This window comes from Pipistrellus hanaki (genome assembly GCF_964339955.1).
Source record: "Pipistrellus hanaki genome assembly, chromosome: 10".
In the NCBI taxonomy this organism is placed as follows: Eukaryota; Metazoa; Chordata; class Mammalia; order Chiroptera; family Vespertilionidae; genus Pipistrellus; species Pipistrellus hanaki.
This window is the reverse complement of record NC_140512.1, coordinates 17910477-17937503: the sequence shown is the minus strand read 5'-3', so window position 1 is coordinate 17937503 and position 27027 is coordinate 17910477. Positions and strand designations below refer to the sequence as shown.

General features: G+C 39.3%; 1 protein-coding gene across 2 annotated transcripts in view; it reads right to left on the bottom strand.

Annotated features, from left to right (window-relative positions):
• RELN (reelin) overlaps positions 1–27027 on the bottom strand; it is a gene marked incomplete at its 3' end in the record, with an annotated part of 380746 nt that overhangs the window by 76281 nt on the left and 277438 nt on the right. For both annotated transcript variants that reach the window (XM_084897797.1, XM_084897796.1), the window contains exons 25-34: positions 23181–23389; positions 21238–21409; positions 20554–20754; positions 16245–16477; positions 10173–10330; positions 8587–8794; positions 7020–7096; positions 3172–3330; positions 2810–2998; positions 1918–2191 (exon numbers count right to left, since the gene is read on the bottom strand). In XM_084897797.1, coding sequence (XP_084753923.1) covers positions 1918–2191; positions 2810–2998; positions 3172–3330; positions 7020–7096; positions 8587–8794; positions 10173–10330; positions 16245–16477; positions 20554–20754; positions 21238–21409; positions 23181–23389 — 1880 coding nt within the window. The remainder of the gene's footprint in view (positions 1–1917; positions 2192–2809; positions 2999–3171; positions 3331–7019; positions 7097–8586; positions 8795–10172; positions 10331–16244; positions 16478–20553; positions 20755–21237; positions 21410–23180; positions 23390–27027) is intronic.

Here is a 27027-nt window from a genome sequence, read left to right as displayed (position 1 = left end):
TTTTTTTTTTCATGCAAGAGGCTTCAAACATGTGTGAGGTGGGAGAGTTTTTTTGAACTAGGGGCTTATTTTGTGTTTGAACCATAATGCAGCATTTTATGCCCTCAGACTTTCACTGCCATCCAACACTAGGAAGGAGACCCCGCGTGACAGACATGAGGAAAGACTGGAATGTGCAAAGTTCTTGCCATGAGGTCCCTGCTCTATGGTCTGTCCCTAAAGGGTTTGTGAGACAGTAAATGGAAGATCCATTGAGCTTTGCCTCTATTTTGGTCCCGACACACGTGGTCCCTTCAACATCTGCTCTCTTCCTTTGTCTTATCTTCCCCTATTTCTTGCCTCACAATTATACTCTGACAGCACCGAATCCTTGCATTTCCCCATAAAATTCTCTGGTGTCTGGGATTTTGTTTAGGCTTTCAACAGCAAACATGCCCTCCAGCAGGCCCTCTGTGCTTGGGTAAGACTCAGCTCAGATAACAGCTCCTCCAGAAAGTTCTCTCTGTTCTCCCCAAACTGAATTAGGTATTACCCCTCCATGTTTCAATAATATCCCTGTGTATTATCTGTTAGAATTTTATATCATAAACGGCTTAGAAGTTTGTTACCTCAAATAATGCATTTGTGTTCTGTCATCAGCCTATTTGCCTTGTATCAGAGGTCTAAAACTCAATAGAAATTCAACAAATGCTTGTTGAATAAAAACAAAGTGAATAAATGAGCTACAAGGAAGCATCCTGTAAAGCTCTGGGGTCCATAGGAAATGATTTTAGGTTCAATGCTAAATGCTTTGGCTTCCTGCAGTGTTTTCCTGCCATTTGGTTATACTTCTCTGAATCAAAATTGAACCAGGAAAACAAAAGCCACTGTAAGTATTTAATACAGACAGAATTTGATGCAAGGAACGGTATGCACAGTTGTGGCAGAGCTGAGAAGCCAACAGGGGTAGTGAGGAAATCAGAGGTTAGTAAAGTCAGGAAGCCTCAAGTCCAACGTTGGAGGGACATAGGCAGAAGACATTGCTGTTGGTGTCCACAGGTCAAGGTCACATGAAGGGCTACCTGGGAAGAGTTGGAGCCACTGACGTTGACCAACATGCACTTGAGGCAGAAAGGGAGAGGGAGGAATATCCTGGTTTATCTCTATTTCCACCCTCCAATCTCTCGCCAGTGTCTGCCACTGTCTAAATCTATCAGGAAGCCAGTGGATACAGAGGCTGGCACTTGAAGCCTGCATAAGGCCAATCTGCTTGCAATTTAGAACAGAGCAGTGAAGGGAGTGGGGGGGGAGGAGTGGGGAGCAGGGCTCGGGGGGGCGGGGGGGAAAGCAGTCCCAGATGGCACATTGTCCAACCAGCCACCACAGTATACCTTAGTTCCTAGAAAGATCCTAAAACATCCAAATGCCTAACCCACGAAAGTGGGAGCCTGTTGTAAGCCCCAACACAACTTTCAAATGTGGGAAGAAAGATGTAAAATAATATGAGCTTTTTATTGTGGTATTGAGAGTAAAAAAAACCCAACAACACAAAAAACCCCACAAACTAACAACGGAGGATACTCTTCCATATGTGATGATCTCACTGCTTAATGTGAATAATATCTATCTGTTTATTTGGAAGATACTTATTTTTACAACAGTTTAAAAATGAAATCTGATGGGCAGCCTTCACGTGGCTCAGGAGCAGAAAAATTCAGCCTTGACAAACTTTCAGAACTCCTCACCACATAAAAAAAAAAAAAAAAAAAAAAAAAAAAGCCACAGCCCAAAGCACCTTACACTTTTCTTCCTGGCACATTCTGTGCATAATCATCACGAGAAAGTAACAGCATTGCCAAGTGGAATCACAATTATTTTCAAATTAGGTGACAGAAACCTAAAGGAGGTTCTGCCATGCAGCCAAATGACAATTCTCACATGGTGGCGAGTGGAAGGTAGACAGTGATCCGCTTCCAGTTCTGGAATCTTTCCGAGGTGTAAATTGAACTTTCTGTGTAGTACAGACAGCCAATGGTTGGAGGGACACACTCTTCGGTGACAAGGTGCCAGTCCCTGCCATTGTTCAGAGAATACTGCAGCTGGACGCTGTGCGAGTCGCTGAAGGGCTTGCTGCAGCCCATGCTCATGTCAAACTGCAAGAAGGTCGATGCTGACACATGAAAGTCCCAGGTCTCTGCATAACGAGGCTTTCCTACACGGAAGGAAAAGTTTAATGGGCAGCGTATAATTGTGCTCCCTTTTCTTATTTGGCATTTGTGCGGGTCACACACACACACTTCCAGTAGCAAATGAAAATCATGTCTTATCCTTAGTGCCTCATTCTTCGGTGCCAAGTATTTTTATTTGGTTAGCACAGATTCGAAAACATGGAAGTTTTTTTCATGCAAGAGGCTTCAAACATGTGTGAGGTGGGAGAGTTATTTTGAACTATGGTTTATTTTGTGTTTGAACCATATGCAGAATTTTATGCTCTCAGACTTCACTCTCTTGAGAAGGGTGAATAAAGAGCCTTGTCTGTAATTCTGCAAATTATGAAACAAAGGAATGTCTTCAGCTAGGTATATTATGCTCTCCTTTTAAGAAACCTCAGTCATATTCTACTTGCTCTGTGAGAGTTCTAACAAGAACCTTCATTGGGCTCACCTTGTTATATTAGAGGACAATACAACTTTATTTTTGTCCCAGGAGCCCCCCTCAAGCACAGGCAGTTATGCAACAGTTCTGCACTAGAGAATCTCCTCTTGATTTTTACTTAATTTAGTCCTTTAGTGAATTAAATATTCTCCCTTTGTCTGGTGAAGATATATACCTATGTTTTCAGCGAATATCAGAGCTGTATCCATAGAGAGACAGTCAATGTCGACTTGACCTCCTTGGATTCGATACCAGTTGGCTTGCAAATCTATAGAGCCATCAAATTTGTCTTGAAACCCAGTTTGAGAGCTGTCATTCATTCCTATAAGAACATCATCCAAGGCCCACTGGGCTGAATGCTTCCCTGAAATCAGACGAACAAAGGCAATTACAGAAGGTTCATTATACACAATATACATATCTTTATGACCGTGCTTGTCTAGAAATTGACAGCAAACTAAGAAACACACAATACAAGGTGGCTTTAACCATAAGACCTAAAGGCTACCAGGAAAGTTGGGGTGAGCAGTAACTTGCCATGTTGGGGTTGCCACCAGCGAAAAGCTGTAGCAGGTGTCTTTGCCTCTCGTGGCAGGTCAATGGAAATGATCTGTGGGTCCAGAAATGACATGAAGTCCAACTCGCGAAGCAAATGCCAGAGTATTCCATTGTCATTTGAATACTGAACAATAAGCCCTGAGTTAAAAGACATAAATCCAGTTACTTGGAAAGCTTTCCTAGAGGCAAAAAAGGCAACGAACAGTATTTTTTAAATGCCAAGGCTGCAGCAGAAACTTCAAATTGCGACTCATGGAATGAGGGCACACCAATCTAACTTCCAAGGAATGAATTAGTAGCCCTGAAGGCTCATCAATTTCTTGACAGTTTCTAATGGACCACCTCCCAGGAAATGGAGTAAAAAAACACACACATAAGCTCTTTTAAAGACCACTCAAGTTATATGAGCAATGAGTAGGTCGGTAAGGGGAACATAAAAATCCACTCCAGATTATGTATTTGAATTTTAGATTCTGTCCTGAATATTACAGTCTCATATCATTATTATACACGAGGAAGAAACAGCTCAATCTCCCCAGCACAAAATCAAGCAGTGCTCTTTTCTGCCAAAGCACCAGGCAGTGAAAGAGGCCCAATTGGACATTCTGTTAAGCAGAAGGATCCTTTACTGGCTCTTCACATTTTGTCAGACCTGGGTCACCGAAGTCTGAATGAAGTCAAATTATTAAATTGCAAAACATAAAAAAACTCACTACCCTCCAATGTCGGTTCTACTTTCCTTCCTCTGTGCCACCCTTTCCCCTTCACTTATCCCATTGACCCAACGTCCCTCTGTCCATCACCAGAGTAATGTGATTTAGGGAAAGGCATTCAGGTGTACATTAAAATAGGAGAAGTCTGGCTCAAGAAGTCCACATTCCATCTGGTCTCTGCTTCTTGCCTTTCTCCCCATTACTTTGCCAGGACAGTCACATACACCTTCAGGCAGCAACAAAGTCTGCAGAGCTGAGGACCCCCAATGCCAAAGGACAATAAAGAAATGCCTCCCAGAGAGGTTACAAGAGAGTGGAGGAATGCAGAAAGGGGAAACAGCAATCTCCATATTTTATATCAACTGCTGAGCCTCATTAGCTGTGTCATCTAACACACTGCACATCTGAACAAACCAAGCCATTTTTGCTCGTCTACTGAGTGTTTACAGCATGTAAAACACTTCTCTTTGTAAATTACAACTCCATCTGCATTTTGCCCAGTCTTATGGGAAATAGCCTAATTTTGATTTTCATTCCAAATATGTAAATTGAAACTTCAGCTTGGGTAAGTAAAAAATCTTTGGTTTCATCACTAAAAAAGATTGGTTTAAGGATTTAGAAAGATTTACATGTGAACAGCCAGTCTTTAGTAAAAGGCCAAGAAATGCCTGTGGGATGTGAATTACATGACCGGCAGTGAGTTTAAGAAAATGGCTCAAGAGTAGCTGAGCAGAGGTTGTTTTTCCTAAAGGGACACTGAGGGAATTTGCCCAATGGGCATGCCCAGAGGTTGCACAGAGGAGAGGCTAATGCCTACGAAGAGTGGGTGCTTCCTATTATACTTTGGTCAGAGGTTTTGTTCCTTTGTAGCTTATATGAGGATAGGGGTGCAGACTAGTAATTTTCAAAAGAGCCGTAATTGTTACACTATTTTCAAATAGTAATTTTATTACAAGGATTAAAGAAAACATCAAAATGCTCTACCTCTCCAATCAGAAAACAAGGTCCTGAGGACAGGACTTGGTCTTTTTCTCACTCCTCAAAGCTCCTATCTCTGCATGGGACAAGCATGTGCTTGGGAAATATTCATTTGTTTTGAATTTCATAGAGGGTTTGTAGGGTGACCTTGTAAACACTTATCCTATTAGGTCACTGGCTGGACGGAAAATCTTCAGTTGGTCTCCATGACACATGGATTCAGACACTGATCCTTACCATGGCCAGCAAGACCCTGAGTCCCTTATTACAGACCACTCCCCAACCTTTATGAGCCCCAAACCAGTGCCTTCTTTATGCTCCTGCAATACCATGATTCTTTCCCACCTCGTGGCCTCTGTTGTCTCTTCCACCAGGAAAATGTTCCTGAACTGGCTGGCTCCTTTTCATCCTTTAGATTTCTGTTTAAACATCACTTCCTCAGGAGTACCCCCGCCCCCATATCTAAATCAACATCTCCCCCTGCATAAGTTTACTTTCCATCTCATTGGCTTATCTATTTTCATTTAGCCCATCGATCTAACATCTTGCTTATTTATTTTCTTTCTTATTTATTTTCTAACCCCTCTCACTAGAATGTACGTGCTCTTGGGGCGGGGGCTTAGTCTGCTGTGGTCAATAGTGGACATGGGTTCTTCCTCTGTTGGTGCATGGTAGTTTATACTTCTTGTCCCCATCACCACATTCTCTCTTTTTCTTTGCTACGTGGCTGACAACACCCACAATCTACCCAGCAGCTGCTTCATTATTCTGGGTGCTTGAATGAGGCCCTCAGAGGATCCATATAGCACAAACGAAAAATCCTTTATTTATTTTTTTAAACCAAGATTTAGAGAGCTGTTTGTTATTGCAGCATAACCCAGCTCATCAAGACTGATGAATTGGTCTTTTGATGACACTGTATCTGCAGCTCACTAGGATAATGTCAGGCTTAGAGCAAACTCTTAATAAACACTTGTTGAAGATATTAGAGAACACAAAAATGGTCTATACAAGTTTCTAGACTGCTGCTTCAGCAAGTAGATGATCTAGATAAATTACTAGACTAAAAGTACTGAGATACTCAGAAAAAGTCACAAAAGCTTCCAGGGTGTGCTGATATGGCCATGAACATTTAGAACTGATGAACAGAGCTATCAGTAGGTCTATTGGCTAATAGATACTGTTTAAGCCACCATGTTTTACACAGTCATGCTTGAGATAATAACAAACTTAGAAGCTGTAAAACTCTTCACATGTCATTTATGAGATCAGGGTTTGGAGGAGGGTTTTGTGCTAGGAGCCAATTCACATCCAGAGTCCCGTAAGGAGCCTCATTATCTTTGTAGAGCTCCTGAAGGCCACCTCGCATGCTTCAAGCCTTCTGCATTTCCTTCTGAACTGAATCACTGAGGCAGAAGATGGTATGGATGCCTAGAAAGAGCAGAGGTCTGGGCAAGGAGAGAGGCAGTACAGCATGGTGCTTAAGTCATGGGGTCTGGACCCAGTGTGAGTGGCTTGAATCCCTGTTCATCCACTTTCTAACTGCATGATCTTGGGGAAGTTACTTGAATTTCTAGTACCTTAGCTTCCACATCTATAAAATAGGACTACTAATAGTACTTATAGCAAAGGGGTATGATGGAAACTAAATATACAGTTAAAACACATGGAGTAATGCCTTGCACATAATGTGTGCTCAAAGTTAATATTTATTATTACCAAGAACTGCTTCTTCTACTCAATGATTCTAGTACCCCCAGAATGTTTATGGGCAGAAAGTAACATTTGATCTGCATTCAATAATGATCTATGCAAACAAGTTTCTAGCCCCCGAGCCAAATGGAAAGGTCTCTGTTATTTTTTTTCTCCCTATGGAAAGTTATAAAATGATTAGGGTTTCCTAAAACAAATACACTTTGACCCAGAGCAGACATGATGCTTTTCAGGCTTACGGATCTGCATGAGGAATCTTAGAGATCATGGCTCTATACAGCTGCCCATTCAATGTCGGAGAACAGAGAAGAAGGAATGATTGAGGGCAGTGGATCAGTTTGCAAAATCCTGGACCAATTATGGGAGGAAGAAGAACAAACTTTCCAATAGTAACTGCAATTTCTATCAAAGATGGTAGCTCACCTTCATTTCTAGCTCTTGGTTTGATGCAGGTAATGCCTGATGTTTTGCTTCCAATTTGTATATAAAACTGAACGAGTCTGAGAAGGAAAAAAAACACTCCAATTTACTTACAAACAGGTGAATTCAGAAGACATTTACTCTTTTGTGTTTTGACACACACAAAAATACTATAATTATTAAATATTAAACACAAAGGGCACATGAGCACCAGAAACAGCAGAGATTATGTAATAAGTTATTCTGTAACCATTAAAAAAATAATTCATATGACATTAATTTTATTCTGTAATAACCATAAAAACAAAACAGTTTAACCTCACTTTATTTTGACAGGCTGATGTAATGAAATGAAGTCCCTGAAATGAGAAATCCATAAATCAAGATAATACTGTTCTTGGAAACTCAAGATGAAGAAAAAAAAAAAATCTAACATTAAGAAGCTGAGCTCTTTGGTCTTGGCCACAGGAGCAAGATGACGAAGGAAACATCCTTGGTAGGAAAGCGGTGTGACAAGTCACACACACTGTGCTGCCGCCGTGGCTCCACCGGCTGTCCACCTGTGGCAAGCGTGGCTACCCCAAGCGGAAGAGGAAGTATAAGTGGAGTGCCAAGCCTAAATGAGCAGATACCAACCGGGCATCCAAAGTTGTGTACCACAATTAGGCATCCATCCCATGCAAGAACAACACCTAAATCCAAGAGGGCAGCATCCAGTTCATCTGCAGAATTTCAATGACTAGTCAAGCAAGACCTTTTTTTTTTTTTTTAAGAAGCTGAATGCTACATTTGTCAGGGCCTGATAATTAGATGGTTTAATTTTTCACACTGACACTCTCTCAGTGTGAATGACATTATGCCTCCGTCCACGGTAAACCTACAGAGAGGGTCTACGTGACAGGCAGGCTCCTGTGAGAAGGACTCAGAGGAGAAAGAGATTGAAAGCAGAAAGTGTAACACAAAACTCCAGATTTTAGTGAGAATAAAGTCTATAAGTTTCAAACATTTCTTCCTTTTTTCCCCCTCCTAGTTCTCAAATAATTTAATTGACTTATAAGCAGCATAGTTTTATTATAGGTGTAATTAATACTTAGCCTTAAAACTAAGCAGTTTTTTTATTTTACCAGTAGGTGTCAGTATAGGTATTTTAAATTGCTGGAGCACTTTTCATTAAGCGAAAACAAATAAATTTAGATAAATTGGATGTATCATTTTCAGACACAAAATTTAAAGTTGAAAAAAAAATCTTTGTTTTACCAGGAATATGTTAAAAATAATACCAAATTGTCTTCATAATGATGCAGAACTTCAGAAAACCAAGCTGACATACAAGGCTGGATGATGACTGTACACTGATTAATAAATTTTGGTATAAATTTTGTAGAAATTACCCATTTTATTACAGACTTAAAGTTATGCCTCATTTTTACATATCAGAATCTTTATAGAGAAACATTATTATGTAAACCTCAATAACAGAAAGAACCCTGAAATAGAGGACGTTTCAGGTTAGACCAAATGACACGGTAAACACAATGCTCAAGGAGAAGTGTCCCAGTGGACTACTTACCTGATATTCCTGGTGTCCAGAGGGACAGTCCGAGCTTCCCTTCTCCCCGGGCCACTGAAGTAGAGGGATTTGCCATCGTTAAGCGTCCCACAGCCCGTTCCCACCTGGCCTCCGGTGATCTTGTACCACAGAGAACTGAGCTTCCCCTCAAACCTATCGTACATCTCACTGTGATTCGGCACGTTAGACACACAGGTTCCTTGTGCGGCTTCCGAGAAAAGAAACACATGGGAGAGAGGTTTTGTTGAAATCCTTTCATGTTGTAAGGAACATTCAAGCTCATGGGCCAAGAAAACATTTGCACAGGTGTTAGGAAAAAGAAACCAAATGAAGATTTGTATCTCACAATCATATGACTGAACTGCAGCCATCACTTATCATCCTCAGAAGCACTATTCTGCCCCTATAAATGTTTACTTTTTAATAGGGAGACATTGGCAACACATTTCCATGGCTCTTGCTACTCAAAGGATTTGTACAAACTGAGAAATAGATTTTGTCCACCACAATAAAGTTAGCTTCTCTGCTGCCCTTCGGATCAATCCCAGATTTTAGACAACCTCCTTGAAGCCCAGGAGACAGTGTTCTCCGAGGAAGGCCCCTGCAACCACACGCTTGCCCCAGGTTATACTTCAGAAGGGCAGGGCTCTAAAAAGCTAGGAAGAACCTGTTTAAAATTATCTCCAAGAAAAATTCTAAAAAATGTATTGATGCTTATAGTATTTTCTCTTTGATTTTCTCTTTAATCTCAGTTCCCTTTTTATTTTTGCTTATAACAACATTCAACGGCGACTGTGGTCAGAAAATACTGTTCTTGTAAAGTTCTCATTGATAGTTTTATATTTATCAGTTCATAAGTTGATTGTTATTTTAAATGTATAAAATTAAATTTCTTATATATAAAAAAACAATGTAAAAAGCACAGGAAGTCCCTGCAGCCAAGTGACTAAGAGCTTAGGTCTGGGTTTTGGAAAATGACTACAAGGGTTTGAAGCCTAGCTGTAGCAATCCCACCTGGGTGACCTTGGCAGATTACTAAAATCTCTCTGTGCCTCAGTTTCCCTAAATGTACCCAGGAACAATAACAATATTATGGCACAGGGTTACTATTAGAACTAAATGAAATAAAATAAAAGGCACTTACTATAGTGTCTAGCATGAATTAGGAACTCAATGTTAATTGTTAAAATATGTGTTGGCTTTGGCTGGATAACTCAGTTAGTTAGAATGTCATCCCAATATACCAAGGTTGCAGGTTCAATCTCAGGGCAGGGCACATATAAGAAGCAACCAATGAATGAATGCATAAATAAGTGGAACATCAAGTCAATCTCCACATGTGTGTGTGTGCGTGTCTCTCTCCCCATCTCTCTAGAATCAATAAAAAAGTTTGTGTTACATTTTTTCTTCCTTAGGCAGTTCAAAATTAAGCAATATTTTAGCATTTCATGTGCTTGGGTTGTAAATTCTTACAATCAGGACTTAAGGAAGAATAAATTTAGAATATATTTCCTTGGAAGAAGTAACATGAACTAGAGTAACTAGAGATACATATTTTACAAGCAGACACCTGTCTGAGGCCTTACCTGTGTACCCCAGGTCGCAGAAACACACCCCTGAAACGCAGTCCCCGTGGCCACTGCAGTAACTGGGACAAGGCTCAGATATGTACACCCCATCCAAACCAAAGGGAGGCACGTTTTTCTGTGAGCTGCTCTCCTGGATCCAGCGGAATCTGATCTTACTGTTGGGAAAAACAACATGTGTTCTTGCACCAATGTCTCATGGCTAAGCACTGAACTCTACAACAGTGAAAATAATTCAAGAAAAATTAAATATATATATATATATATATATATATATTTGAAAGTATGCTTGATTGGACACAGCCTTCATAAGGTATCCCTCTCAGATTTTTCTCAAACCTTCTTGATTTCTTCTTCAGCATAAGTATTTAAGTATCAGGTACAGGAGACTCTTGATGTCCAGGAACATAGGATTGTTTTTTTACTTGTAGATTTTAAGAGGCTCCCTGGAAATTTCTGAAACCATTAAATGAAAGCTCTATGCTAGAACACATAAGGGACTCTGGCTATTTGCCACTGGCATGATGCTGATAGTGAAGAATAAAGTTTGTACTGACAGCTCTGTTCCCACCTGTTGCCTTCCTCTTCACTTTTCATCTGCAAATCTCCAAGGTGCTCATTCTATGAACTCTTAGCAACCAGCTGGGCTGCCAGTGAACACTGGTAATTGCCAACAAAGGAGGGACCTGGTCCCTGTGCTTCAAAACAATGGGATACCAGCGGGCTGGGCTGCTGTCCAGTCCTCCCCCGACAATAACAGTCTTGAGGCGGCCAAACTAAGACTTGTTCTAGTTGCTTTCCAATCTTTTCAACACATCACTTTTCTTTTTAAATACTTGGGAAACCTACACACACCTTTAATTTCATACCAGGAAAATACGTTAGTTCTATTGCTATAAAAAAAAGAAAGATGGATTAGGCTATCTAGATTTCAATTAATTTTGCTGCCAATATTTACAGACTTTCGAGTGAATCAGTAAAAAAAGAAGGTAAAGGATCGTAGAGATTCATAAAAATTGTTAAGGATAACTGTAGACAAAGATGTTTCCTTCTCCCCTCTTTTATTATGAACATAATATGTCAGTATCAGAGCACATTTCTTTCTGTTTCTTCAAATAGCTTTGCTAATTTGGCAACACTGAACTATAGCAATGTGTTTTTTTCTTTATTGCTTTAAGTTAACTACTTTAGGCAAATTTGCATAATGTAACCAATAATGCTGTTTACTAGGAGTAGAAGATTTCAGAGATTACTCATCTATTAACACAAAGTCTTAACACACATTCTTCAGTGAACATTTATTTTCTTTAAAGCTAATTCAAAATATATAGGTCTTATTTTCAAAGGTAAAAGACAATTGAACTAAATATTAGAAAAAACAAAGCAAAAAATAAGAGAAAGAAGGAAAAGAAAAAAGGAAATACAGTTGCAGAATCATGGACCTTGGAGAAATTCCTCCCAATGGGTTGCAATGTTATTTAGGCTGTGAAGAGATTTTCCCTCTCAAAAGAAGTAAACGGAATTAATGAACAGTAACTTTTGAAAATTACTCTTAAGGAAAATGTTAAGAGCTCTGTGTCCCTTTCAAAATATAGGCTGTGTATCTATCATAAAAGAAGAAAACATACCAATTCCCTGATATGTCCTATTTGATTAGAAGTCATACTTGTCTTTCCTTTTTATTTTTCTATAATAAAATCCAGAGACATATGGATCCATAGCTTCTACTCCATGGAAAGTAGGGAAAAAAAGAGGTAAGAACACATTCTTTTCTCCACCTAAGCTCTCCCACCTGGGCATCTCTGCGTCATAGAAGGGGAAACCCCAGAGGCATTCAGAAGGTTGAAGAATCCAACCTTTAGGTAGAATTCTAGAAGCTTTGGTAATTTGATAGTGGATGAAGGGCACCTTGACCTATTTGATTCTTGGAGTCCTGTAATCTATTCTAATAAAAGGGTAATATGCTAATTAGGCCGGATTGACTGGACATCTTCCAGATATCCAAATTCCTTCCGGACAAAGCCACGGTGGCAGAGGCTGAAGAAGAGGCATTTATGGGCGATCAGGCCGGCAGGGAATTTGGTTCCTGCCTTCACATAGCCCACAGTTGAGTGAGGAGACAGACTTAATTAAACCCCTGCACAAAGAAATGTGAATGAGCAACTCTGAGAACTATCACCAATAAGCAGGACACTGAGCTATGGGGGCATGTAACAGAGGCCTTTGACTTGAGAGGCAGGAAGGTCTGAAGGAAGTAATGATTGAGGAAAACACAGAATTTAATCTTATGCAGTTTTACAAGAAATAAACCATAGTGTGGTTTGACTACTTAAATTACTGAGCAGCCTTAGCCAGTTTGGTTCAGTGAACAGAGCATAGGTCTGCGACTGAACGGTCCCCTGTCAAGGGCACATGCCTGGGTTGAGGGCTCGATCCCCTGGAGGGAGCATGCAGGAGGCAGCCAACCAATGATTCTCTCTCATCACTGATGTTTCTATCTCTCCTTCTCCTTCCTCTCTGAAGTCAATAAAAATACATTTTTTAAAAATTACTGAACAAAACTTCCCCTTTGCATGTTTCAGATAAGGAAGACATAAAAGAGGAGATTCTATCTTTGTACCCTTCATCAATTACCTTTGTTTGGAGGATGCCTGAGTGACCAGGATAATTGTTTTATACAGCACCCTCTTCCGCTACCACACTTCAGAGAAGGTTGCGTTTGCCTCTCAAACAAGGAAGGTTCCCAAGCACCTGCTTGTCCAGCATGGAGGTACACAAGTGGTGGAGGGGACATTCTGCTGATTACTAAGCAACTATTTCTAGCCCTCCCAGATATATAAACTTTTTTTTTTTTTTTGCATTCTGCATGAAGAACCTACAGCTGGTTACATGGCATACTGTATGGTTGGAGGTATTGCTGAGAGGCAGGAGAGATGTACCGGCATACATTTACCACAGTCAATGTCTCCTCTGTAGGCAAGAACCAAGAGAATTTATATGAGTACAAACTGCTCCTTTTGAGAAAGTTAGCTTAGAATTATTGGTGAAAGAGCAACGTTCTACTAACCATTATAGGCATATTGCTTTCTGACAAAATAGCTCCAAATTTTGACAATTTTCACACTTAGAATTCTCAGCTTTCCAGCATTGTATTTGGAGATCTCTAAGTTTAACAGATTGCAGAAGGAACAACAACAGCTCATTTACTTGGGTTAAAGTAGAAACATATTTACTATTACTCTAGTAGAGAGCTCTTGGTCAGAAATGCCATCAACCAATAAGCTGGATGGTATTCAAATTAACCAGGAAGTTGGATTCTAATGAACAATATTTCTTCTTCCAAAAGCTGAGGTCCAAGAAAATATTGATACATTGGTAGCCTCAAAATATTGGCTTGCTTTGTGATATTAAGGACAAATTTCTCTTATTTCTCACCTGTGGCTTTACCAGTTGGATTATTTCACCCAATGCCAAACAGACTACAGCTTCGGATTCCACTGTATATTATCTGGCTTTGGGGATTCAAACAAGATTTAGGTTTTTGGCTTCTGATTCTGTTGACTACTTTCTAGTGATAACTTCCAGCACCCTCATATTCTACTCATTGCAGCAAAGATCCCCTTTGCCCGAGGCTCCCCAACTTCGTAGAGTGCTGCACCTGTATATGTTGGAAGAGCTGTGGTTGGGCGACAGTTTCAGAAAAGCATGTAGACAAAAAGGGAGTGTGGAGAGGGGCTGTATGCCCAGCTTGGGATGGGCAGAAAGCAGGATGAGATGGCTATTTAGCTGCATGTTCTTATGGAAAAGGAAAGATGTCTTAACGGGTGAAGACTGGAGAGTAAAACTAGCAGCTGGGAAGAACAACAGATTAAAGAACAGAACTGTCTTAATCAAGGAAACTTTCTTGTCCTGCACATTGCTCGTGAAAGCAGGAGATGCAGGTAACAAGTATCTTGCTGGCTTTCAAAATTCCCACAACCAGTGGCTACTATGTGCTTCCCATTCTTTACCTTTTTTTTTTTTTGTGGGAGTTTCTATTGTGGTTATCTGATCATTGTCTTTCCAATAATGGGGTACATAATTTGTCTTTTTAGTTTACAGGCCTATGGATCAAGAGGAGCCTTATACAGGGAGCCATGTCTATACCTTTACCTGATGTAGTTAGTGCCTGATACTGTGATGGGAAGTTTGTCTACTGAAGTTTATGGTGTAATTTTTTTTCAGGGATACACATCTAAGAGAACACAATCAGAGCACAACTAGCTAGATGATACAGAGCAAAGTTGATCAGTTAGGTGAAAGATTCACAAACAGAATAGTTCCCAAGAACTTTATGAATAAGCCACTCCTATAGATAGCTAAGCTTTTATCATTATATCAGTCAGGATAAGGCAAGCTATGCTTTGGTAACAAACAATCCACAATCTCAGTGGCTTAACTCAACAAAAGCTTGTTTCCCGATTATGCTATATGTCCAGTATACATTGGCAGGAATTCTGCTTCTTGTAGACACCCAGGGACCCAAATTAATGTAAGCTTCATCTTAAAACATGCTTTCATGAAGCAGAGAACATGACAAAGTATACAATGGGCTCTTGAAGTCACAAGCTTTATTTTATTCATATTTCATTAGACTATCAAACTTTAAAGAGTATGGGGATAGTAGTCTTACATATTTTAGAAATGAAGCAAGCTAAATATATTACTGAATGTCACTAATGAGTATGCCAACCATATATTAAACCACAACAGTAGTAAGCAGTGCAAATACACTTACTGTATGGTCTCAGCTCCATACAGAAACGCTTTGAATAACAATTTAATGTTATGTTCTAGGATTCCATTAAAAAGTGTTTACTTGAAGAATGTTCCTTTATCTTTCAGAGTTAAAAATACTGATCTCTATGTTACCTACTCTATCTGGCATAAACATACCTATACAAGCAATGCATCTAGAATAATAAATGCCTAAGCAACCATCGCAACCAGATGACTGAACGGGTTGTGTGGGGCAGCCAGGTTAGCAGGGGCTTTAGTGAGGGGTGACCAAATGACTCAGCAGCAGGCTGTATGGGGTGACCAGGTGGGCAAAGGCTCAGTAAGGGGTGAACAAACTACTGAGCAGCAGGCTGTGTGAGGCAACCAGGCCTGCAGGGGGGGTAGTTGGGGATGACCAGGTCAGCAGGGGGAGCAGTGAGGGGCGACCAGACCCTCAAGGGGGGCAGTGAGAAGTGACCAGGCTGGTTGGGGACAGTTGGGGATGACCAGGCCAGCCATGGGAGCAGTAAGGGACAAGAAGGCTGGTGGGGGGGCATTAAGGGCTGACCAGGCTAGCGGGGGTAGTTGGGGACGACCAGGCCAACAGGGGGAGCAGTAAGGGGCAACCAGGCTGGAGGGGGGAGGAGGGGCAATTAGGGGTGATTAGGCCAGTAAGGAGGGAATTTAGGGGTAACCAGGCCCGGGGAGGGGGGCGGTTAGGGGTGATGAGGCAGGCGGGCAGGTGCATTTAGGTGCCAGTGGTCCCGGATTGTAGAGGGACCCTGAATTGGAGAGGGTGCAGGCTAGGCTGAGGGGACCTGGCCCCCTTGTGCACAAATTTCATGAACCAGGCTTCTAGTTTATTCTATAATAAAAGGAATCATTTATATTGCAAGATTTCAAAGTGTCTTTACAGGAAGGCATTAATTTATCAAAAATCTATATAAAGTGAAATCTGATCTGTCATAATTTCTTTAGCCTTTAACATCTTTTGTTCATGGCTGTACTGCCAGTGCTTAGAATAGTGGCCAATAAATATTTGTTGAACAGATGAATACATGAGTGAGTGAATTTGCTTCACTAGTGTAAATGTGTGACGTGTGCACACGTGCATGCACACACTCACAGACACTCATCCCTACTTTAGGAATTTTGTTCCAGCATTCTTCTCCTCAAGAGTCATTACTTAAATAGATAAAGCTAGATTATATGAATTCATTTGGGTCATTAAGATGCATGAAATAAAAACATTGAGATAAGTATATACTTCCAAGACATAGCAGCTATGGCACATAATAAGAAAGGTCACTTTACCTGGATGCAAGGGACCTCGGAATAACAATGGTGATTCTTGTCCATTCTTCAAAGTCTCCACTGTGATATATGGTGGGGTCGCTCAATTCTCGGGCGTTTCCTTCACATCCTTTGCCTGCAGAGGCTGGGTAACAGCCTTCTTTCACCAGAAACCAGGACATACCAGCATCATGAGAGTACTGAAGAAGAACCGGGGCAGCACTGCTGAAATGACTGGCACACCCTATGTTTAGCTATGGAAAGGAAAGGCAGAAGGAATACACAATTTTAGTTCAAGTCACCATTTAACAAATGAGGTGCCACAGTAGCCAGGGTGCTTTCTACTGAGTTCGAATTAAATTGATAATGATAAGACCTGCAGCTCAATTTTAACCGAGACCTTTTCATAGGTTCTGGAAATCTTTGTTTAGGCAAACAATAGGTGCTTCTTAGTAGAAAGCTGGACCAGTTGCCCACTTTGTGAATTTCCTGGGATTATAGGAGGAAAGAGAGAGGCACAGTATCCGTGACGTTAAAACCTTGGACAAAAGCCAAGGAAAGCTTTTTTCTCCTTTCCCAGATGGCACAAACAGAGGGAAGCAGAAGATGAAAAGCTGTCCTCTTCAGAACATGAAGGTTACCTGAAGAGAGGGCTGTCCTCTCTGCTTTAGTGGAAAAAAACATCTTTATTCAATTTTCTTGCCAAAGCCCAGTAAGAAACCATTGTCAACTTAGATGAACGAGCTTAGTCACAGCATCAAATAAGCAAAAGAATCCAGAAATAAAATTAATATTGCTCTGTGCACTTAAGTAGAGGAATATCATCATAGGATTAATAGCATTAAACATGCAACCTAAATCCCAATGCTCTAACATACTACCTTTTTCTCGATTTTTTTATCTTCTAATCCAAGCGTGTCAAACTTGTGGCCCATGGGCCACATGCCTTGTTTATTTGGCCTGTGTTAGCCTTTGAGTTTGACATACTTGTTCTAATCTTTACAAAGAAGTATATATTTTGCTCATATAGTAGAGGTTATCACACTTATAAAACTTTCCTCTTACTTTTTATTTAACATATTATTTTACCATTATCTATAGTTTTGCAAAAAATGTATCTTTTTTTTTCTTCTTCAGTTGATTTGTTAATCACCAGATAAATTCCTAGGAACAATATTATAAGTCAAACTGTAGACAGTCTTTAAATTTTCAATTTATATGTGTTCATTTAAAAATAATATTTTTTATTGATTTCAGAGAGGAAGGGAGAGAGAGATAGAAAGATGAATGATGAGAGAGAATCATTGATTGGCTGACTCCTGCATGCCCTCCCACACTGGGGGCTGAGCCTGCAACCCAGGCATGTGCCTTGACCGGGAATGGAACTGTGACTTCCTGTTTCATAGGTTGATGCTCAACTACTGAGCCATGCCAGCAGGGCTACATGTATTCATTTTTAATCAATTGGTTTCAAATGAGTCAATTTTACCACAACTCTGAATATTATTCCAGTTTAAGACAGTTACTTTCCAATTCAACAAGTGTATAAATTATTTTAGTTCTAGTTTATACTTTTGGTAATCATAAATGTCAAACACTCTTTCTGATATTTAATTACATGCTATCTTATATGAATGATATATTTATATTTTATTTCATTTGTTGCTGGGAGCCACCATAGAATTTTACTGTATAAGGTTACAAATAAGGCTACTCAAATATTATAGAAAACATTTAAGTAGGGAGTCAAAATACCACAATAATGACCAAAGAATAAAGGATGAAGGAAAGGTAGGGCCATAGACAAATAATATTGGGCCAGACCTTGAGAGGTCAAGTCTTTCAAAGAAGATTCTAATATTCTCCTTAAGATGGTGATAGAGTAAGTGAAAGGTACACTCCTCCCAGGACCAAAGTGAAATCACAACTAAATTATAGACCAACCATCCTGACTAACCAACAGAAGACTAGCTGAAGAGAAGTGTATTAACCACGGATTTCTAGAATAACCCACATAGAGACTGGTAGGAAGTATCAAGATGTGAAAAAAAGCTGCAGCTAAGGTTTGAATGGATATCTCAGCTGCAAAAGTTCACCCTGAGGAGTGTGGGGTCTCAACCCCACGCTGGGCTTCCAAGAGCCAGGAAGATGTGCCCACATAATATCCAGCTGTGAAAACCGGCAGGGATTCTGTCCATCAGGGTGAGACAGGAGTCCACTAGAGACATAAGTGCCCTCTTAAAGAGCCAACACACAAAATTTCATTTGCAGTCACTTGCCATGGGCTCTGGTGAGGAAAGGTGGACCAGAATAGAGTCAAGTGAGGATAGTCTGAGGTTTGTGGCTCTGGGAAGACAGCTGAAGAGACAGCTTCAAAAACCCCTGAGCGGAGTCATTCTCCCACACCACAGACACCATCTTTCTTGGGTTTAGCATTCCCCTCTTTACTGCACCAGACTGAGGGAATGCAATAGCCCCCACTTTCTGGTCTCCCTCTCGCCCCACCCTGCGGAGCTTATGCCCTACTGAAGAGTCATCTGCCTTGGCCAGGGTGTAGAGGTTGGGGCAGATCCAGGGGATGTCAGTGACTGAGTTGTATGGCTTTGGGATTGGGGGGGGGGTGTTATTCCCCTACTTTCCTGTAACCTGATGGGTATTTCCCCCCTCATGGCCAAATCTTGATCTGTTTGGCTTTACAAGGGGCTTAGTGCGTGATGTAAAGCCAATTAGGATCAACTTTATCACCTCTGTGGTGCATTTTCCAGACTCGTTAAAGTTTCCAAATTTCCAGTTTCATTAGCACTTTCATTATTTTAATATATTTGCCCGTTATGTTCCCTCTAATGGAATTCTTCTCCCCTGCATTGTTCATCTAACTCTGTATTTCCAATTTCAATTTCATCCATCCATCCATCCATCCATCCATCCATCCATCCATCCACACTTTTATTCAACTAATATTTCTGGATTACTGGCCACATGTGCTATGTTAGATACTCCCATAGATCATAGCCTGTTTCTACTACAATAGTCCTGGGACTGCTCACTTTTCTGTTTCACTTTCTAGTTTCTGGGATCCTTGAGGGCTAGAGCCATATTTTTAACCTCTATATTTCTAGCACCTAGTACCAGCATTGTGTATTTCTTTACAAATGACACCAAGTTTTTCTTAAAGATGCCAAATATATGTTAGCTGTCAATCCTCGAATGGCCCATATTATTAACTAATGGTCATAAATCAATAATCTTCTGCTGGCGTGATCTGAGGATTGAGATTTTTCTAAGGCATTATGCATTCTTATTGGTTGTTTAAATACTTGATACATTTAATGTTTTCTTTATTTAGATTTTATAAACTTCAAAATATCATCTTGCAGACTTTCACATCTTTACTATTCTCATTTTATGACATTAAATAAAAAAGTGTCAGATGAGAAACAGCATAGTATGCTGGCAATGTATTTGCTATTGCTGTTATTTTGTTATCACTTTAGATAGTACCAACAAATTATTATAGAGTCATATAAAGTTATTGATGGCTTTTCCACTGTAGTTTAGCATTAAAATTTAAACAGAGAAGGATAACAGTTCACTAATCAACTTCCTTGTTTATAGACCAGTAGAAATTATATTTTAGAGCTGCCTATAAACATCTGATCTCTTTAATAATTCCATTTGTAAATTATTTAGCGTCTGCATCCTGCTGTTATATAAGGACCATGTAGTTGTGCTAGTTCATTAAAACTGCATTTCCTTCGACCGCTGAATTCACCAATGGGATTTTATCATAAACACAATGAAATTTTGATTAGGCTTCTAAGAGGTTGTCAAAGTAAATACCCGCTATACATGTTGACATGCTATCCCAGTGCTGAAGAACAAGCTTTTCAGAGGACAATGATAAAGTAAAAGTTTACAGAATCAAAGGAAGACAAATTATTTGAAAATGCGATAGTAAAAAGCATAAAATAACTCACAAGTCCTAAAAGTACTAGTAAGTTGAAAGGGAGAACTTATCTATGACCATTCAGAAGCATGGGATTCTGTAAGTCACCATCAGATTGAAATCCCAAGGGTCAATTTTCTTTTTAGTTCTAGTTGAAGTCCGCAAGCTCTTAAAAAATACAGTGACATAGCTACAACTTCCAGGGCTCATGAAAAAAAAAAAAAGGAACTGAAAAGCTTTGCCTTTTTAAAATTATTGAACTTTTGTTTGAGTCCCTTCTTTAATAGTATATAAGGACTGTGTGTTGTTTGTCAATTTCACATATAGATATGGAAGATGCTTTGCTCCTTGACCTGCCCCAGGAAAAGGTTTGTGTATAAGTACCTTGAACTGTAGCACGTATCCAGGTTTCAGAGTCAAATCTCTAGTTACTGCAAATCGATCCCCATCTGACTTTCCAAATACCATGGCTGACGGCGTGGCAGAGCAGAAAGTTTCATTTTTTGGCATTCCTTCGTTAGCCAACATCAACCATACACTCATTTGGTTCATGGGATAATCAAAAGCTGGCTTCTCATAAAAGTTCTAATGCAAACAATACAAACAACACAGAAAGGCAATTTGACAACTGAAAACAAGAAAGGAATTTTCAGTTCATGACATGCAGAGCCATGCAGCATTGGTATTTCTAGAAAATACAGCAGAATCTCTAATTTTACTAATTTCTTTTTAGCTGCAATGATTTTTTTCTTCTGATTATTTAACAACTGAAAATATTTTGTCACAGTGTATCTAATTGTGTTTATGAATACACTAATAGTAATCAGGCTTGATGACTTGGCCAAACGTCATAGTTTTTTGTTTGTTTGTTTGTTTGTTTGTTTTTCACTTCTAAATAATCTGGGAACTAGTGGCATAAAGAGGTAACAAAAATTAAGTACAAATAAAAGGAACGAAGTGCAAACACAAAAAAACCTTTCATTTCATGTTCAGGTATCAAGCACTAAGTTCTTTAATTTCATGCACTTTTATAATTGATTTCCTGGAGTTCAGACATGGAAAAAATACCTGGGGTAAAGTTGGGTTGACAACTGGGATGACGTGCTTTTGCTTTTCTGACAGAATGATGATGTCATCGACTGCCCACTGATCGTAGTCCTCCCCGGAGAATACGGGCTGCCACCAGCGGAACCTGGTGCAAGGGGTCTTGGCAGCGGTTGGAAGCTCCAGGTAGATAAATCTGCATCAAAGCAAGTCACTTAGTGTTAGGAAAGTATCTTTCTTAGCAGCTGTTCACATAACAAGAATAGCAATAAGAGAAAGTTTAGCTGTGTTTGATCTTGATATTTTCTGAAAAATTTCTAAGTTTAATAGGTCTGACAAGAGGTTTAAAGTTGTAAGCAGGTGTAGTCCTAGTCATGTTTATCCCATTTGGAACTATAGATTTTGGAGGCAATATTTCAACTGTGTTCAACTCACTGAACAAAACCTTTTGAATACCATAATAATGGTCATAACCTTTTCAAGAAATACCTAGAAAAAACTGTTCCTGGAGAAATAATTTGAATGATTTTAAATTGGTTGTTTTGTTTTTGTTTTTAAATCAGTTTGGCACCATTACAATCCCCTCTCTCTGAACTGGGGAACCTCACCAGGTTCCATCTCCCACTCACCATGCCTGACTTTCTCCCTGAATGTTTTATTTCTTGATTTATCCAGTTGCCTCGTCTTTGGTTTCTAGCATGCTCATATGAAGGGGTCTCTCCCATGTGTCCTTAGTAGAAATGCTTTTGATCAGTGTGTCTATTTCTGTTATATTATGAAAAGTTACATCACATTTAAATTACTCGATGTTTTGAAACAATAAACATATGAACCCCTATTGTACAAAATAGCTATATTTTAAGTAACATTTTAAAATATATTTAATGTCTAAAAATTAAATCTACCTATTCTTCAGTAATAATTTTCTTTCCCAATAAAACCATTTGGGGGTCAGTAATAAAATTTAAAACAGGGACAACTTTAGTATGTTAAAGTTCAATAATGATTAGTCAACATATGTAAGAAAAACCTCTGTCTTTATAAAGTGAAAATGCAGAGATTATAAAAAGGAATACTCTAAAAGTGATATCTTTGAGTAGATTTTAATGACACTATAAAATGTAAAGCACAAATACAAAATTTCAAAAAACCACATAATTGTAAAAGAACTAAATTTACATGTATAAATACATTGATTGCCTGGTATTAGTATTAAACATAAATCAATTTTCCAAACTCCTTGACAGTCATTATCTAAGACTTTTTTTTAATATATATATTCCCCATTCATCAAAATAAAAACAGGGATGGGCCAGTGAAAAATGTGAGAGAATCCAAGTTCCACAGATTTATCCATGTACTGGGTAGGCCTAACCTTGGGTGCAGCCATAAGAAGACTTTTGAAAAAAGATAGTTTACTATTATATCTAATGCTTTGCACTTCGCTGTCCCCTCTCAGGGGACATCAGAATTCTAGCATATCACTCGGATGTCCCATCTCAGGGGACATTGCAGTTTATTAGTGATTATGGGGAATTGAGTTATTTCAACGCACGTTTCCGCCACAAAGTAGTGTCGAGTAGCTGGTAGCCAATGTCCAGAATGGTTCGGAGTGCAAAGGGCTAAAATATGAATATATTTTGTGTGTGTATTAAAAAAAATCCAGAAATGCTTGGAGCAGCCCTATGTCACAGTTTTCTTGGTGGGAAGGATGGGATGGTCAATTGTCACACTTTTCTTCTAGTCACATCTTTCTCAAATTCTTTAAAAATTCAAATGTGAATGCAAATGCTTTCTGACCAGGAACTTGAATGAAATGAAATGTTTATATATAAGGCTATCATTCATACCAGATATTTATGATTTAGTCTATTTTTGCAAAGGTTAATGACATTTTGGAAACCCTCAACAACAGTGTAATCTTTACGTTCCTGGAGACCACTGGGCGGCCATCAGGGTGTGGTTACCTGGGTTTGCTGAAGTCTGAGAAGTACATCTCCGCCAGCAGATGCCACTGGATGCCCCCGTTGTTGCTGTACTGAAGGAGGACGCCCTCCTCTCTGCTGTCCGGCATGTTGCACACAGTACTCTCGCCACCGCCTATCTGGATGTAGAACTGGACAAAGTCCACCCAGGAAGTATCCAGGTCCCAGCTCACCAGCTGTCTTTTCCCAGCCTGGCCGAAGGACAGAAACACCACAGCTTCAATTATCTGGGAGATCCCGGGCATTTTGTTGTTCTAGTTTCATATAAGCATGCTAGCACTACCTGGAGACGATTTTGTCACCATTTATTGTTGAAAGGAGAAGTTGCGCCATTTAAATGTCTCTGCTTTGGTTCTGGTCACTGTTTCTCAATACATTCGATTAGTCTCTATATCACTGATTGCTAGACCTGGTTATGAGATCCTTGGGGACTGCTAATTACACCAGTATTCAAAAGTCTTTAAAAATAAAATATAATTAATTTAAATGAAAACATTTCCAATCTTTGTTTTGTGAATCTCCCCCAGGCAGAGGACGGGAGAATTTGATGCTCTGAGATCAATTAGAGCTGGGTGTGAATCTCAGTCCCATTATTCATTCTGCTCATTAGCTGTGTGACCTTTCTGTGCATTTACTTTCCTCAAAGGTACAATATGGCAACAATACCTTCCTTATAGGGTGTCTGATAATGGATGAAATAACATTTTGCATGAAACTTGCCTAGCACACTGAATGTCTTCCCGGGAGGTATGCCTGGACCTCCTCCGTTTTGGGAATAAAAGTGAAGCGGGCTTAAGATAGAAACTTGACAAAACAAAAGGGTACTTGAGTCTCTCAGGCTCCCAGTCAGTGTGTCTGTCTCTGTCTGTCTGCCTCCCACAGGAAATAGAGAGATTGGGAGGGACCATTTAAATACGTTTTTGTCACCACTACATGGCCTCTTTGTGTCTTACATAGATTAAAAATTTCATCAAATCCAGCAACTCGTTTCCTTTACTTAGTGTGTCTCCTACATGTTACAGCCCTGTTGTAAGGTGTTAGATAGAAATTGACAAGATTTGTCATGCTGTTTTGTGTAAATAGGTTTGTGCTAATAAGATTTAAAAAAAAAAAGTCTTGATCACGAGATTCTCCCACCCAGATTCTGCTAAAGCGAATCCAATGGGGTTCTCTGAAATGGGGTTGGAGAGCTCCTAAATTCACTTAAAAATTGGGAAGAAACACTGAGATTGGATACCCCGTTTAGAGAAAAACACCACTCACACTTATAATCTAAACCCTACTCAAATTCACTAAGTTAATTAAGAAAGGGTTTCAGTTATGAGTCACAGGGAAATACTTGGGGCTAATTAAAGGAGTACATTGTTACTGAAAAATCTAAAGCCAATTAAGAGATTCCCAACCCTCACAATAGGAAATTAGAGGGAAACAAAAACTGAAATTAATCCTGACACAGGAACTTACTATTTAGAATGCTCAATTTTAAATCTGTATTTGAAGAAATCTTAAAACTAACATGCTTTTTTCAATGTATTATATGTGCTTTTGATTTTTCTTGTTGACTTGAAGTAATACAAGTGTGAAATACCTCAGAGATTATTATAATCTGGCCTAGAATTTTCATGTTTTAGGAACATTACAGGAAGAGTGATTTTGAGAAGAAAAACTACAGAATTTAGCTGGTTAATTCTAATCCAGCAAACTCCTATGAGAAATTTGGCATGTGAAAGGAACTAAGCCAGAAGAATAAAGGTCTAAGGTGTGAATTATAAAAAATCTTATTATGCCAATTAGTTGGTGGAATGATTGGCCTATTGTGAAATTCACCTGCCAGTGTTATTTTTCCAGCAGACTATGGTGTTGGTCTCCAGAGGTTTTGTAAGAGCGTTTTGTGGGATTTTTGTAAATGGCGGAAAATATCGGACAAGTGCTTGGCTTGGCACTGAAGATTTTTTTAAACTAGAGAATAGCACAAATCCCTTTCTTTTGTTCAGTGATTCGAAATGCTGAACATTGTTCTAAAGGAAGGAAAAAGAAAATGACTCCTGGTGAACTTTGTGTCAGAATTTAGAGTTTGATGTGACACATGCTTTTCAGTTTTCCTATTACACTACGATCAGGGTAGTTGTGTGTGTATACTCACACGGAATGTGTGCGTGCATGTGTGTTGGAGTAACAGGTTAAGGATCTCCTTATTCCTGGAATGTGTAAAATGTGTAAAATAGCTTCCAATTTCCCCTCAACATTCTAGGTTAAAATAGCTTCCTGCTTTAAGGGTTTAGATAAAATAAAACAAATTTTCAAGGAAATGTCTCCAGGCTTTAGAGCCTTTAAAATAAAACTTATAAAAATACTTTAAAGTAAAACTTATAAAAACACTTCATGAACAAATTTTCCTCCATTTTTCTTTAAAAAAATATTTTATTAAGTTTTTTACAGAGAGGAAGGGAGAGGGATAGAGAGTTAGAAACATCAATCGGAGAGAAACATTGATCAGCTGCCTCTTGCACACCCCCTACTGGGGATGTGCCCACAACCAAGGTACGTGCTCTTGACCGGAATCAAACCTGGGACCTTTCAGTCCTCAGGCACTGAGCCGAACTGGTTGGGCTCCTCCTTTTTTCTTATGCTAGCTTCTCTCCCTTAGAATTCAGAACAGATCTGACAAAAAAGAGAAAAGTAAAAGAAAACAATGAACCTAAAATATTTTGACAAAAATTGAGGGAGAAAGCTGGTTTGAGCTGGGAAGAGAATGATTTTGCTTTGAAATGCTGATTTTAAGTAGTGGCAGGGCGTATATAGGGAAATATTTAATGATAACAATTTGTAATTTAGTCTCACAAGATGTAATTATGATAGCTAAAATTTACTGAGCTATTTCCATGTGCCTAACACCATTCTTTATTCTTTACTTGCATTAACTCACTTAACCCTCCCAATACCACACTTTAGAGTTGAGAAATTTGAGATACATAAAAATGTTATAACTGTGCAAGGTGAAACAATGATTGAGGTTTGCAGCCCAGTTACAAACTCAGGTAGTCTGGTTCCAGGCATCATCTTAAATTAAGTGTAAGAAATAGTGATATATAACTTCATAGTTTCAAAATATGTGTGTATATACACACATGTTATTTGGAGTGTTTGAGTACATATTGGTTAAGAATTCATAATCTTGTTTTAAAATTAATACTTAAGGGAGATACAATCTTTCCATTTCTGCATAATTATATGACATATCTGGATCTATGCAATGTATAAAGTAACTTATTGACTATTATCTCTAACAATAAGGCCCCGGGGACTTTCAATGTCAATGGATAGGAACTACCATGAAATAGAATCCCTCCCCAATTTCCTATCATTTTCTGTCTTGTTTAGTTGCTGATGCTTTGTTCTGCACCTGCATCAAAACAAAACCTGTCCCTATTTTTGCATATGCATATATTAACTTTGTTTTGGATTTCTGCCCAAATTCCCCAACATATCCACCCTTCATGCACACTTGTGTGTTTGTTATGTGATGAAGACTGGGACATTTCCAGTTGTCCTAGAATTGGTGGCTGCCGTGCCTGCTGGGAAGAATTAGTGTTTAGCACCCCACATTCTGTATTGGGGTTAGACACATTGTCAGGTTAGAGAACAGAAACTGCTTCCCCTCCAGTCCTTTTGGAGACAAGATGGAGAGATGAACTGGAGAAGGAAGGAAGAAAAGAATGCCCTGCCTAGACTGTAGCAAAGGAGTTGTATCCCGGTCCCCTATCCCTCACCAAGCAACATGGTTGGAGTTGTTCTAAGAGAATCTGACTGGCACCTCAGTCCCTAGCTG